Below are 13,456 nucleotides of genomic sequence, written 5' to 3' on the forward strand. Positions count from 1 at the left end.
AGATTGGAAGCAAAAGTTCCATCTAGCCAAAGGAAAGTGGATCTGAGAGTGGGTGCAACAGATGTGGCAGACAGACTGCCTCTAAAAATATCAACTTCAAAGATAATTTTCAAGCTTTTAAGTTAATTCTACAAATACTTACTGTGAAAAAACTATTCAGAATTCATCACATTAAAGAATTTGCATAGTGTAAGGCTGATTTTTTAGTGTTGCGGTACCTGGACATAGCCTGAGAACTAGCATATGAGAAACAGGATTATTTTTTATTTCTTTACCCAAAGGAAAATTGTCAGTTATCCATGCTTGAGCCAAAGTTAAGTGAGTTTATACAGCATAACTTACTAGCTGGGAAACTGCAAGTACACATGATTTTACTGACCTGTTAGATCTTGTTAGTGATGCACCAACACCCGAGTCCCTCCTTTCTCGGATTACTGAATGATCCTCTGTTTCAGTGATAGAGTTCCCAGTGCTGTCAACATCGCTAGGTGAGGCCCTGCCATTTTCAATATCCAGATGTATTTGTTTGGGCGAAGATGGGCAAGGGGAAATAGAGTCCATTGCTGAATCTGAGTCCCCCTCATCAGAGAGTTTTTCTGACCATTGGTTCACCATCCTTTGTAGTCCATTGACATGGTGCAGGATGTCATCCAGTTCTGGGAAAATGTCCTCCTCATTCCCAAGATCTGCCAGATCACCAGTGCTGGAGTAAAGGTGGGACCCTGGCACATTGTCATAGATACTAAGGCGGCTGCCTGAAGAACTGCACGAGTTTCGTCTCCGTCTAAAGCTAGATTCCTTTGAGCTGTCAGCACTGCTCTCCCTGGTAAGGCTATGGTGTCTGTGTCCATGAAAACTTCCATTTCGCCAGCTTACAGAAGTGCTGTCTGGGGGGGAAGAGTTGCCATTAGAAAGTGCTTTAGGAAAGGTGCCTGGCTTGTGATCCTCTGGTATGTAGAAGAAGATGTCCTCTTCTATACCCTTCTCATTCTTTAAATTCCGCTCTCTGGTGTCATTCAGCATTGACTGACTGAAAGGGTCAAAGCCTTCCAAATACATTCCACTTCGCTTATTGCAAGTGCTGTGGCTGCGTGTTCTCGTGACGGGACTGGGTGTGCTGACTGCGCTGCTGGTCTCTGATTGACTGCTGCTGCTGCTTGTTTGCGTAGAATAAGAAACACTTTGGTTTCGTGCTGTGGAAACATTCATATGGTTGCCATTGAGTGCAGTTATCTCAATGCAGTTCAGGCGTTTCAATTTTTCCTCGTCAATGCCTTCTTGCAGTACAGGTCCACTGATGACCAAGTTGTTTTTTGAAGGAAGTTTCTTCTTGCTGTGAGAGCTTTTGATGCGTAGGCTCTCCATTCTCTTCAAGAAGCTCTTGGCCTTGGATTTTGTGTTCCTTTCAGTTTTCACATTGAATGTGAGACCAGAGAGGCTCTTTGGTGAAGGGGGAGTACCGAATGACACAATGTGGGTAACAGAGGTCCCCGAGGAGATCACACTGATCTCAGAATTTGTCCTTTTGCTCTCTGTGTTCTTTTGCAAGTTTGCTCCATTGCTTTCTGTGCTGCTGGCACTGTGAATGGATGCCACTTCCTGCCGTTCGCTGAGATCAGTCAGTACACTCTCGTTACTCACGGCATTCCTCAGCAAAGCTTCATCAGCAGAAATGCCATTTGTAACTTCAGTTGGTGAGAAAACGTCAAATTCCTCCAACCGTGACCATCGTTTGCTGTCTCTCTGGAAGGTCCACCTCCCACTGATAGCACAAGGCTCATCTTCATCCGAATCTTCACTCTGAAAGGAAATGTGAGCTGTGAGGGAGAGAATACTCAAGTGCGGAGATATATTTCGATGCAAATAGACATACGAACGTAGGAAATAGGAGAAGTAGACCATTCGGCCCCTCGAGTAATATACTACTATTAAATATTAATATACAGCATTATTGTTAGACAAACAAATGAAACCCAAATTAGTGGGTTCCTTTTGCTGAATAAACAAAATAGAATGAACATTTTATACTTCTCATCACTGCACCTTAGTTTAGATATTATTATGGGATGCCCAAACTGAGAATGCCCTTGATTTGTCACTGTAACTTCTGCGGAAAATGTGTTTATTTCACGACGAAGTTACAGCGGTTCCAAGAAAACTCCTGTCCAGAGGGACCTACAGAGATAAAGGCAACATTTAATAACTGGTTTTGATGAAATGGCCCTACATAAAATTGCCAATTTACGTCATAGATCATGACTAACAGTGTGTACTTGTAACATTCTCTTTTCCATGGAATTTCTGATTGGGCCCGAGTCTAGTAAATGGGGTTGTGTTTCTGAGAGTTGATGCTGTTTGTCACAACAACTGCTACAGACAGTCAACATTTTAAGATTGTATTTGACATGAGCCACTGTTGTTTCCCTCACTACAGAGAGAAAACATTTCTCATTCCCCAGCACTAATGAATGCCAGTAAGGGAACAAAGTACTGGATGCAGTTTCACAAATGACCCAAGGCCCTTCTAACAGCTACCTTGTTTTATAATTCCCTGAATGGTAATTACGAACGTATCTCAAAGCCTTATCCAATTTTGACTATTATAGCACTTGTCTCAGGACTTCTGTATCTCCCAACTGTGACTAATGAGATGGCGACACATGGCCATTAAATCTCCACAGTTCGTGCCCTAGGGTCCTCCCCTGTCGCCTGTTACAGATGACACTGCAAAGCTAACCTGGGGAGTTTCAGATCTGACCCAGCACTCTGTAATTTAACACTGTGTCTAATTACCATTCTCAGACATCAAGCACCAACGATTCTATAAATTGTATAGCGACTTACTGGCATTAAGCAACTTCCAATTTAAAAATATATATTTGGCTTGAGTTTGAAAATGGTTTAATATCAACTATCTTGCTAACTTCTAGTGATTACTGATTTAATGACGTGTGACTGAGGCTGATGCTACAGACTAAATCGGCCCTAGTCTGATAGTTTTATGTGCATGTCACCCCCAGCCAAGGCTCATACGTGTGTAATGGCCACTTCCAACAAGCGAGTGGAAGTCAATCTGTACCTTTGGAACCAAAGGCAGTAAAATATCAATCGATGCATTCAGGAATGGAGAAGTGACAGGAAGATTGATCAGAAAAAATTCTTTCCAAATATTGTTCCAGACTACAAATGGCAATTGACAAGGATCGGATAAATGCTTCTTGCATTTGCATGACATTCTTATTAAAGTAAATGAATGAATTCTTCTGTTAAAATAATGGACAGGAAGCATCATATGAATTTGTCAAGCATCCATGTGCTATTGATTTAATTGTCTTTTTAAGATGATCCCTATTCATATAATTATAGACCATTTTTGACAATCTTGTCTATTTATTCTTCAAAAAAAGTTAGGGTTTTATATTTATTCCAGGAATAATGCAAGTTGCTAATTGCAGGATTTTGAGAAGCACAATGTGCGAAAGCATTTCTCCAGTAAAGTTGTAAATGTACTAGGAAGACAAGGCTTTTGAATAATGTCACGTCCAGCAAACAGAACTGCAATGAGTTACACATTCTTTTTCTCAAAATCATCCTTTATTGATGTTTACATTGTGTAACAAGCAATGAGGACCTTAAATTGAGAGAGAGCTTTGATCTGAGAATGTGTGTGTGTACTGGAGCTAGATGGTAGTTGAGATTACACTATGTAGTACACTTGTTTTACAAAACTATATTTACAGAAGCAAATACCTATGTGCTCTTTTATCTACCCCAATCTCAAATCACAGTAGCTTGCTGATGACTAAATACCATAATCTGACAAGACAAAGACAGAAGGGCAAGAACTTTCAAGCACGCTGAAATGCATTCCTATTTGAGGCAGGGTGGCACCAAAAGGAATGAGCAGGCAATCTCTGTCCCTCACTTATTTACACATCAACAGGAGTATTTGTTGTCCCTTTAGCCCACTGAGCAATAGCTTCATGACTGGAGCAGATTAAATTAAATGTACTGAATGGTTGTATAGCGACTTACTGGCATTAAGCAACTTCCAATTTAAAAATATATATTTGGCTTGAGTTTGAAAATGGTTTAATATCATCAACTATCTTGCTAAACTTCTTTGTTCAAACTTCTCTTCCAGTCTCCATGAACTTGAGGTCACCCAAAACTCTGTTGTCGTACCCTAATTCACAGCAAGTCCCATTCACTTAACTCTTCTGTGTTTGTTTACATTGATTCCTAGTTAAGCAACGCCTCAATTTTAAAATTCTCATCCCTGTTTTTAAATCCCTCCATGGCCTTGCCCCTCTCTATCATAATTATTAGCGGGATGAAGGGTAATGGGGAACTGGCAGGAAGGTGGAGATGAGGTTGAGATGAGATCACCCATGATCATATTGAATTACCTACTCTTGCTCTTAGTTCTTATCTCTCTTCAGCTCTCCAATCTTCCCAGTCACTCCTCCAATTCAAAAGCTCTTGTAGATCCCTGATGTTCATTATTCCACGACTCCTGGATGTTCCTTCAGTAGCAGTGTCTCAAGCTCTGGAATTCCCTAAATTTATCTGCACCTCCTTCCTGTTATACACTTCTTAAAACCTACCTCTTTTGACCAAGCTTTTGTCATTTGCCTTATGTGATTTGATGCCAAATTTTGGTTGTAATGCTTTGGTGCAATACCTGGAGGTGCAAAGCATTACAGGACAATTTGCTGCGGCATTGACTGCTTTTGAAGAGCTCATGAAAAGAGAAGCATTTCCAACACTGTAATCTTGGTACGTGTTATTGGGAAGTGCCTCTTTGGCTTGTGAAACTGGAGCTGAAATTTGGGGGACACAACAGTGGTCCATAGTCTGACCGATAAACATTATAAAGGGAAATGTAGCATTCCCTCAAAACAGAAGTTAAAGCCTAATAACTACATTTCCCCAAAAATAAATGTAGATCAGAATTATTTTTATAGTAATCTTTCTGTCCAACACTTTCCACTGAAATTCTGCTCTGGAATTAGTGATACACTTATATAGACTCTGCTGTGTACTCACACTCTGTCTCACTTTAGTGTTGCATTTTTATTCATTATATTGGTCCCTTTCTTTTGGCTCCTCAGTACATGCCCTTGGTGAGTGGGCTAGTCACTACTAGCAACGCTGGCCCAAACCAACATTGTGGAGAGGTGTCTGATATTCGCCCACAGGGACATGACCTTTGATTTTCTGCCCTGTGGGGAAGTGCCTGGACAATGCTAAACTCAAACAATACAATCACAAATGAAAATTAGTGAACCCCATCAGGGCACCAAACATTATGTTATTGCCAACACTGGCACCTTGAATAACTCCTTGCTAAACTGGAACCCTATCACCATTAAAGGCGACTGCTACGACTAATGAAAATATAAACAAACCTGGAAAATTTGGCATGCGATTAACAATTCTTGTGAAAAACCTCCGCGTAAGGTTAAACTTACTCTTTTTCTCTGTGGGCTGATTTCTAGTTTCATCACTGCACACTTATTAAGGGTGTTCAATCGTCTAAAAAGAAAGAGAAACAGAATAATATTGACAAGCGGCACCAAGAGGCACATCCTTTCCCCAACCACCCTCCCCTCCCCCATCCCCTGCCATTCCCCTCACCATGAATATGCTCTATACAGTGCCTGTGGAGCTCATCTACATAAAAATGTGTATGTGAAAGGCTCCAATTAGTATCCATTATACTCGACAGATAATCACTGTGCTGTAGGGAAACTGCAGAACAAAAGAACAAATGTACAACCCTGATTACAGCACAGTCTTTACATGTTCCCCTGGTAACTTTGTGGAATGTATACACACTTTGTTTTGAAAGAAGTGGGAAAAACTCCATTTCATCCAGAATCATTGCATTATTAAAATGCAATAGACTTCAGTTAACTTATTTCATGATGGCAGTTATCTCCAATACTTGTCCATAAAATATCAAAATGATAATGTTTATAAATTAGAAACATAATATACACATTTCTTTTTTCTGTTAAGATTGAGGGTCTCGGCATCATTTTCTATTCTAGCTCATTCCTTCCCGCCAACTCAAAACTGGAACTCCCTATTTTCCCCTCGGCTTTCTTCCCGTACTCTCCTGATTTACCTTTTTTGTCTTTTTCCCTTTTCAATCTTGCTGGTGTCCTGTACCCTGAGTCTTGGCCCTTTGCTCAGGTTCCTCAACAACCATCGCCATTGTATAAGTCAGCAGATCAACAGTTCTATCAATCCACCTCTTTGTACTGTCCTTGCGCATGGCTTTCTTTCCATCTGTACCACAGCGACTGAAAGAATTACATATTAACTGCTTCCAGATGTGCAGGCCTGTTGTGGATCATCTCACTTTCAAGTGATCCCGCCTGCACCCCTTCAGTTTTCAGATGTGATTTTTGGCTGTATAAGGGTTAATTTACTCTTGGTCTAGTTCTCAGTTCAGACGAGGAGCGGAATATTGAATGCTCACCAACAGCAATAAGAATCTTTAGGCAGGAACGATTATCATTTTTTACGTAATGAGAACAACAAGCAGCTCCTTTTTCCTGACTAGTGCCTACTGTCTCCTCACCTTGTGCAATCGTGCTCTTATGGAGCCCCGGTTACTTTGATGTGGGAACAAAAAAATGAACTGCCTGCCTGATAAGAATGCCTTTGATAATTCGAACATTTTGTTGTGCATTCACATTCACACAAACCTCCTGTCAGCTGCGACAGATAAGCCAAGTGTCTACAGTGATGGAGGCAGGAAGGTAAACAAAATAAAAAGGCATGGCGCTGATGGGGTACATTCCTCTAAAAGCCAGGTGAGCAACACATGCAAAAATGTATTCCCTTATCAAATGTATCACTTTCTCTTGTAAAATGTTACAAAGTATCTAAGTGCTTTATCAGTGGAATCTACTTGACCAATCTTTTGACAACGTCATTAATTCAAAAGTGTTCCAGTTAACTTCTAACATATTTTGACAGCAAGATAAATGTTATCACTACGATCTGATATTCTGAAAATAATGTCACGACTGTTAATAAAGGTGTGTGTGTGTGAGTGTGTGTGTGTGCATGTGGGCATGTTGGGTGTTTTAATGCAAATTATTCCTCCATCTTGCTTATAATCTTCAATTCGATATATTAGAAGTAATCTCTCCTCACAACTCCAGAGATCTACTAATTTTGTCCCTGAAACTCAAGTGCTGAGTTTGAAAGACCGATAGGTTTGCACTTCCCTGAAACTTGTGCTCTAACCAGACAGCCGTCCTAGTAACATCAGCTATCAGCTCTTGTCGGTTAGTGGCTGGCTCCATATAATCACCAGAGATCAACAATCTTTTTAGTCCCGGCTACAGATCAGGAGACATCAATAGCTTAAAATCAGTACTATATTGGCTGAGTACACAGCAGTCGTTAGGGGAGGGGGAGAGATTTAACGTTAGATTGCACATATCAGGTAGGAGCCTCATTAGATGGGCAGTGGTAATGGCGATGTGGAGGAGGGGCATATAACTTCCATTCAAAATATTTCTTCAAACTGAGCTTCTCCATTTAAACCCCAATTGTTAAATTAGCTTTACCTCACTAATGATATGAAATGAATACAAGAAATGTTTTTATAATTACAAATCTTAAACAATATATTGTTCTTTGGTTGTTAATAGTGTCAGATGGCACCGGAGAGTGGAGACTTCTTGTGAGCTATCCCCAGCATACCCTCTAATTCTATCTCTTACTTTCATTCTATGCTTTTAAAACTGTACACTACCTCTTATAAACTCCCTAACAATGCTCAACTTCAAGCTCTTACCATCAGACTTTTGAATGGACCTACCTTATATTAAGTTGATCTTTCTCTACACTCTTAGCTATGACTGTAACACTACATTCTGCACACTCTCCTTTCCTTCTCCCCTATATACTCTATGAATGGCATGCTTTGTATTGTCCAGTGTTGCTGAAAGTGAATGGAATTTTGGCTTGAATACCAAATTCTCTGTTCTTACTTGCAGTGGGTCAGCCATGGACAAGATCAGAGAATCCTGTCCACAGTACATGTTGCTGCAGCACCAACACACTTCACAAAGCACACTTAGAATCCGCCCTGAAGAAGAGGCACATTCGACTCAAAATGTAATTCAGTTTCTCCTTCCACAGATGCTGCCGGACTTGCTGAGTATTTCCAGCGCTTCCTGTTTTTTATTTTGTCTCAGAAACCTCGTGTCCTACCAATTTTCCCAGTATACAGACATTTGAATACACTGATTGTTCTATCCCACAGCTTTGGTTGGTGCAGTTATATAATTTAGCATTTCTGAAGACCAAAACACGTTCAGAGAGATTTTGAAAGTCTTCATTCGTGAACTGCCATGGATAAAAAAAATCTGACTGCATGTGAGGCCTGCAGTCGTTCTGCCATGTACTGAACAAAGTAGGGGATGTTGTCTAACAATCAATGCCTACCTGCAAAGTGATTCAATTGCATCTCGATCCAGAAAGTCATGGTCCCTCTTCACTGATGAAATGTCAATGGGAAAGAGTGAATCTGTTGCGTAATCAAGACAGATGGATTCACGTTAAGAAAAACACAATTCATACTAATCAGAGCAGCTTTCTATAATAAAGCCAGATGTCAATTGGTCTACAAAACAGGGAAAACTTAACCCCACCAAGGTAAGTAGTATAAATTCTAGTAAAACATGAACAGTCCTTGTAAGACGTGATGAAAGTTTGCATTTTAAATCTGAGGAATTCATGGAATGGGTACGAAGCAGAGAGAAATAAATACAATTATCGTAAGTAATCTTAAAGTCATTGGATTAAGGTGCAAGCAAAGGATTTGAAAATCCTCAGTCTTTCAGACCCTCCCACTTTTATAGTTATTCAATTAAAATGTCAGTACACAATTACAAGACTTCTTCAATTTAATTTCACAGCCAATAATGGCATGATGTGAATTTAAAAACTTGGGCGACTAGTTCAGTACATCAACCAAAATACCCCAATACTACTTAACACCACTGATCAAGCATCAATGCAATGCTGTATATTTTTACCTCACTATGGTGGGGAGAAAGAGTTATCATTAAGTGAAAACTATTCCCGTTGGTGCTTACTTGCTTTTTGTTTCCATAATTGCACTAGATAAATTTACACTTATTATGGGATCACTTTCCATCCAGTATGGTTCTTTTAGATTCAGTTAGGGGGTTGGAAAGACTGAACACCAATGGTAACCACAAGAAGCAAATCACGCAAGAAAAACAGAAATAAGGGTTTTCTGCCAAGAGGAATGTTAAAATACAGCAAACCTCATTTAAATTTACTTTTCATAATAGTCCCATTATCTTTTGGAATGAGTGAATTCTTTGCTTTTCGTAGGTTCAGTACCATAAGAATTGACTGGTACCTGTTGAAATTTGCAAGTTTTCTCATTTCCCAGCCAGTCACATGAACACACATTATCACCTTATTGTTTTCTGTCAAACTATTTCTCTTCAACCCCTTCATTCCCATAATCAGTCAACAAAGGGCAGCACGGTGGAACAGTGGCTAGCACTGCTGTCTCACAGCGCCATGGATCCAGGTTCGATTCCAGCCTTGAGTGACTGTGTGGAGTCTGCACGTTCTCCCCGTGTCTGTGTGGGTTTTCTCTGGGTGCTCCAGTTTCCTCCCACAGTCCAAAGATGTACAGATTAGGTGGATTGTCCATGCTAAATTGCACCTTAGTGTCCCATATGTGTCGGTTAGATGGATTAGCCATGGGAAACATATGGGGTTCTGGGGATAGGGCAGGGCAAAGGGCCTGGGTAAGTTACTCTGTCAGAGAGTCAATGCAGACTCAATGGGCCGAATGGCCTCTTCTCCACTGTAATGATTCTATGAAATCTCTTAATACCAGAGGAAAATGTTTATGAAGTTTATTTGTCAGTTTTCCTCTCTCCTGAAGCATTGATTCCTTGCTGGGCTATGGTTTCTCTGGCACATTCTTTTTATGTGATTCCAGACTGTGAGAGTTAGGAGACTTTCAGATGTGGGGGTCAACATAAGTGAATCTGAGCTGTCTCAACCCTTTTCTTTCCCAAATCCTCAATTCAAACCATAATTAAAAATCTACCTTTAACATTTTCACTTATTTCGTTTTGTGAAGCTTTAAACATCTCCAATACCACAACTTAAAATGATGGGCTAGTCCACTAAAAAGGTATTCCAAAGCAAACTTCAGAAATTTTCCCCAGGCAATAAAATAATCGGCATCAACGTGTTGTGGTTTTGAGTGAACTAAAATAGAAGAACCGTGGTTAGTGCACAGTGAGAAACTTCACCTGTCTTTAAGGCATACATTTAATAGTTACCACAAGACTCAAAAATATGTTTTTTCATGTCAACTTTCATCTGATGATATGCATCAGTTTCTAACTATGGTATGTGGTGCCTCACCTTCATACAGCTGGGCATATTGGGGGAACCCTGCTGCCCGCAGCCAATCACATGCCTCCTTGGCCTCAATCTCTAAAAGGAAAAGAGAAAAAAACATCTCATAGTTAGCAACAAAGCTTGCATTGATTTGGTGCCTTTAACAAAGAACAAAGAACAATACAGCACAGGAACAGGCCCTTCGGCCCTCCAAGCCCGCGCCGCTCCCCGGTCCAGGATTGAATCCTGAATCCAGGATCCCCGCCCAATTTTCCAGCCTATCTACATACTAATAGAACATAGAACATAGAAAGCCACAGCACAAACAGGCCCTTCGGCCCACAAGTTGCGCCGATCACATCCCCACCTCTAGGCCTATCTATAGCCCTCAATCCCATTAAATCCCATGTACTCATCCAGAAGTCTCTTAAAAGACCCCAACGAGTTAATATCCTATCCACCGAGCTGTCCCTCACAGCTACGATGCTTTGTTCATCACAACCTATTAACTCACCCCCACCCCCCCATTCCAGACCATGTGATCTCCAGGGAGAGGCGAAAACCCAGAGTGAAAACCCCAGGGCCAATATGGGGAAAAGAAAATCTGGGAAATTCCTCTCCGACCCCCTGAGGCGATCGAAACGAGTCCAGGAGATCACACTGGCCCTGATCAGAAAATGTTATATAATATAATAAAATGTCCCACATGCTTCACAGAAGCAACATCAGAGGAAAAATCGACACAGTGCCACTTACGATGATATTACTTTACCTTTGTTCATGATCCTAGCACCCTGGGTGGGGTGGGAAGATATTTTTCCAGCAGCAGTCACAGCCGCCTGTTACATGCAAGAGCTGCCGGCCTCTGACTAGCTGGTAGCTCTTGCTAGGTGGGACTTCCACCCCAGACACCTGGTTCCAGAGGAAGGTCCACCCAGTGGGCTCCTCAAAGCCTGACTAGCATGTGATTTTGCAGGCCATCTCGAGAAGAGGCAGTGTTGGTCTTTCACCAGCTCTCTAGCCAGCTGAGAACCCTGACACCTCATTTATCACCCATCATTTCTCAGTCAAATTCAACTTTCCTCTCAGCCCTGTGGGAGAACTGTAAAATCTCAGGATTTTTCTGCTGCTGGCATTTGCCCGAGGAGCTGGGTCAGATAGGACCACTGTCTCAGGGCCACTGTCTTGAGGCAAGATTTTAAATTATTCAAATCTGCTCATTTGCACCAAGTTAAAATCAGGCCCATTCTCTCTAGTAACTTGACTACAGAGAGAGACACTGCAAGGGCCCAAAGCTGCTGCTGGCTTTTTGAAGGGGTAAGTATCTGCAGTGTAAAGTTTGGAGATGAGGGGTGGGCAGAATGCTACTCCCGACTTTCTCTCTCTCTCTCGACTTAGACACTATGGAAACCCTAGAGGGTTGACTCAAAAATTTTGGCCTAGTTTTAAAGTTCCTCCATGCCTCTAATACCAAGCTTCTCATCACTTTTCAGTTCTTCATTATTGATGTTCCCGAATTTAACCACTACAGCCTGCCCCCCTATTCACCCGCTCTGCCTTAAAAACTCCTTAGACTACTTTACTTTCATTTTCCAACCTAGTCTTCATTTTAAACATCCCCCTCCTGCTTAGCATCCACTGTTTTTCAAGATATTGAAACTGAAAATAAGGATTAAAATTGACCATTGAAACACAATTGACACCTTTACATTTTATGAATGGAGGGCATATAATTACTGCTTAACAGTTTTCACAATGGCGTGGGACAGACTTGATGGAGCAGAGGGTCTTTTCCATTTCCACAGAAAAAGGTATGCCTGACTGCGCTCAGAGGGCTATAATCCTGTGCTGATTTCCAATGCTGTACTGCTAGTGTGTACAAACACAATATCATGTTTGGGGATTTGTAATCTTTCAATATATTATTATAGCGAAACCCCCAATGGTCCTTTCACAGATCAGGGAAATTTCCTTCCTGTGGTGGTAACCAGCACTGACAGTCCGCATACAGGGAATTAAAACATTAAATCACACAATCCCTTGGCAGTACTAGTCTCCTCAGAATGGAATGTCTACTAAGCATAATACTCTGAAAGTTAAAGGCCACCAACAACCAGGACACTGAGGCACTATTCAATCTCTGCATTGGAGATTACTGTATTTTAATATATCTTTCATCTCAAATACGTCATCAGTGCTACATAGAATTATATTACAATCTGAATTAGTCAGCATTCCTACATTGAGGAATAATGTGATAACAATTGTACAACTGTTCAACTTATTTCAAAATGTTTCTGAATTAATAAAAACTTTCAACGTTCAATTTTATTCCCTCCTTCCTCTAAACGAGTTCCCCATCCCATTTTTTAGGTCCAATCCTTACAGTAGAAAAGGGAAAAATAAGAGTTTATTCTGTAATAATGCTTTGCAGTAATGCATTACAGTGTGGGTACTCTCCCTCCTTCCTTTTAACCATTTCAGTGACACTCAGCTTCATTCTGTGTTGACTAATTAAACAACAACTGGAAGCAAAACAGCATCATTTCAACACTCTTAAGTAAAATTTCCAGTAGTTAACAGTTCAGTGGTAAATATAGTGGTTTCACAGAATAAACTGAGTGGAAGGAATGAGCCTGCAATAGATTACCTCAAGCAGATCTGCAGTATGCTGCCAAATGATCATAGCTCACTCTTTCACACATTGTCAAATCAAGATTACAGGTGGCAAGCAACTATGAATTCCTGGCATTTAACCAGCCTTGGTCCCATTTAGTCCTCCCGTTGGAGCAGAACACACAGCTTCATTAGACACAAGCAAGTGGAGCATTTTGCCACCTACTTCAACCATATCTCCTGCTTCACAGCCCCTGCATTCTTCAAAGCTTTGCTCTGAAGATAATGCTGCTTGTCAATCAGTTGGCCAACTGCAACATTTTTGGCATTCATTTTCTGCCTTATAGATACAGCCAACTCTGAAGAGCCATTCACTGCTTTGCTTAAATGGATACTATACCCCATTGGGAAG

General features: G+C 40.9%; 1 protein-coding gene across 5 annotated transcripts in view; it reads right to left on the reverse strand.

The window, feature by feature from the left end:
- The window catches only part of dlc1 (DLC1 Rho GTPase activating protein), a 476,263-nt gene that overhangs the window by 19,594 nt on the left and 443,213 nt on the right, over window positions 1-13,456 (reverse strand). For 4 of the 5 annotated variants that reach the window (XM_078217495.1, XM_078217504.1, XM_078217512.1 and 1 more), the window contains 4 exons: window positions 10,453-10,524; window positions 8,476-8,557; window positions 5,475-5,538; window positions 380-1,800 (listed from right to left, as the gene is read on the reverse strand). In XM_078217495.1, the coding sequence (XP_078073621.1) occupies window positions 380-1,800; window positions 5,475-5,538; window positions 8,476-8,557; window positions 10,453-10,524 (1,639 nt within the window). Of the gene's footprint in view, window positions 1-379; window positions 1,801-5,474; window positions 5,539-6,133; window positions 6,360-8,475; window positions 8,558-10,452; window positions 10,525-13,456 lie in introns of those variants that run through there. The other variant, XM_078217529.1, reaches the window with a different exon arrangement.

Source organism: Mustelus asterias, chromosome 1 (assembly GCF_964213995.1).
Source record: "Mustelus asterias chromosome 1, sMusAst1.hap1.1, whole genome shotgun sequence".
In the NCBI taxonomy this organism is placed as follows: domain Eukaryota; kingdom Metazoa; phylum Chordata; class Chondrichthyes; order Carcharhiniformes; family Triakidae; genus Mustelus; species Mustelus asterias.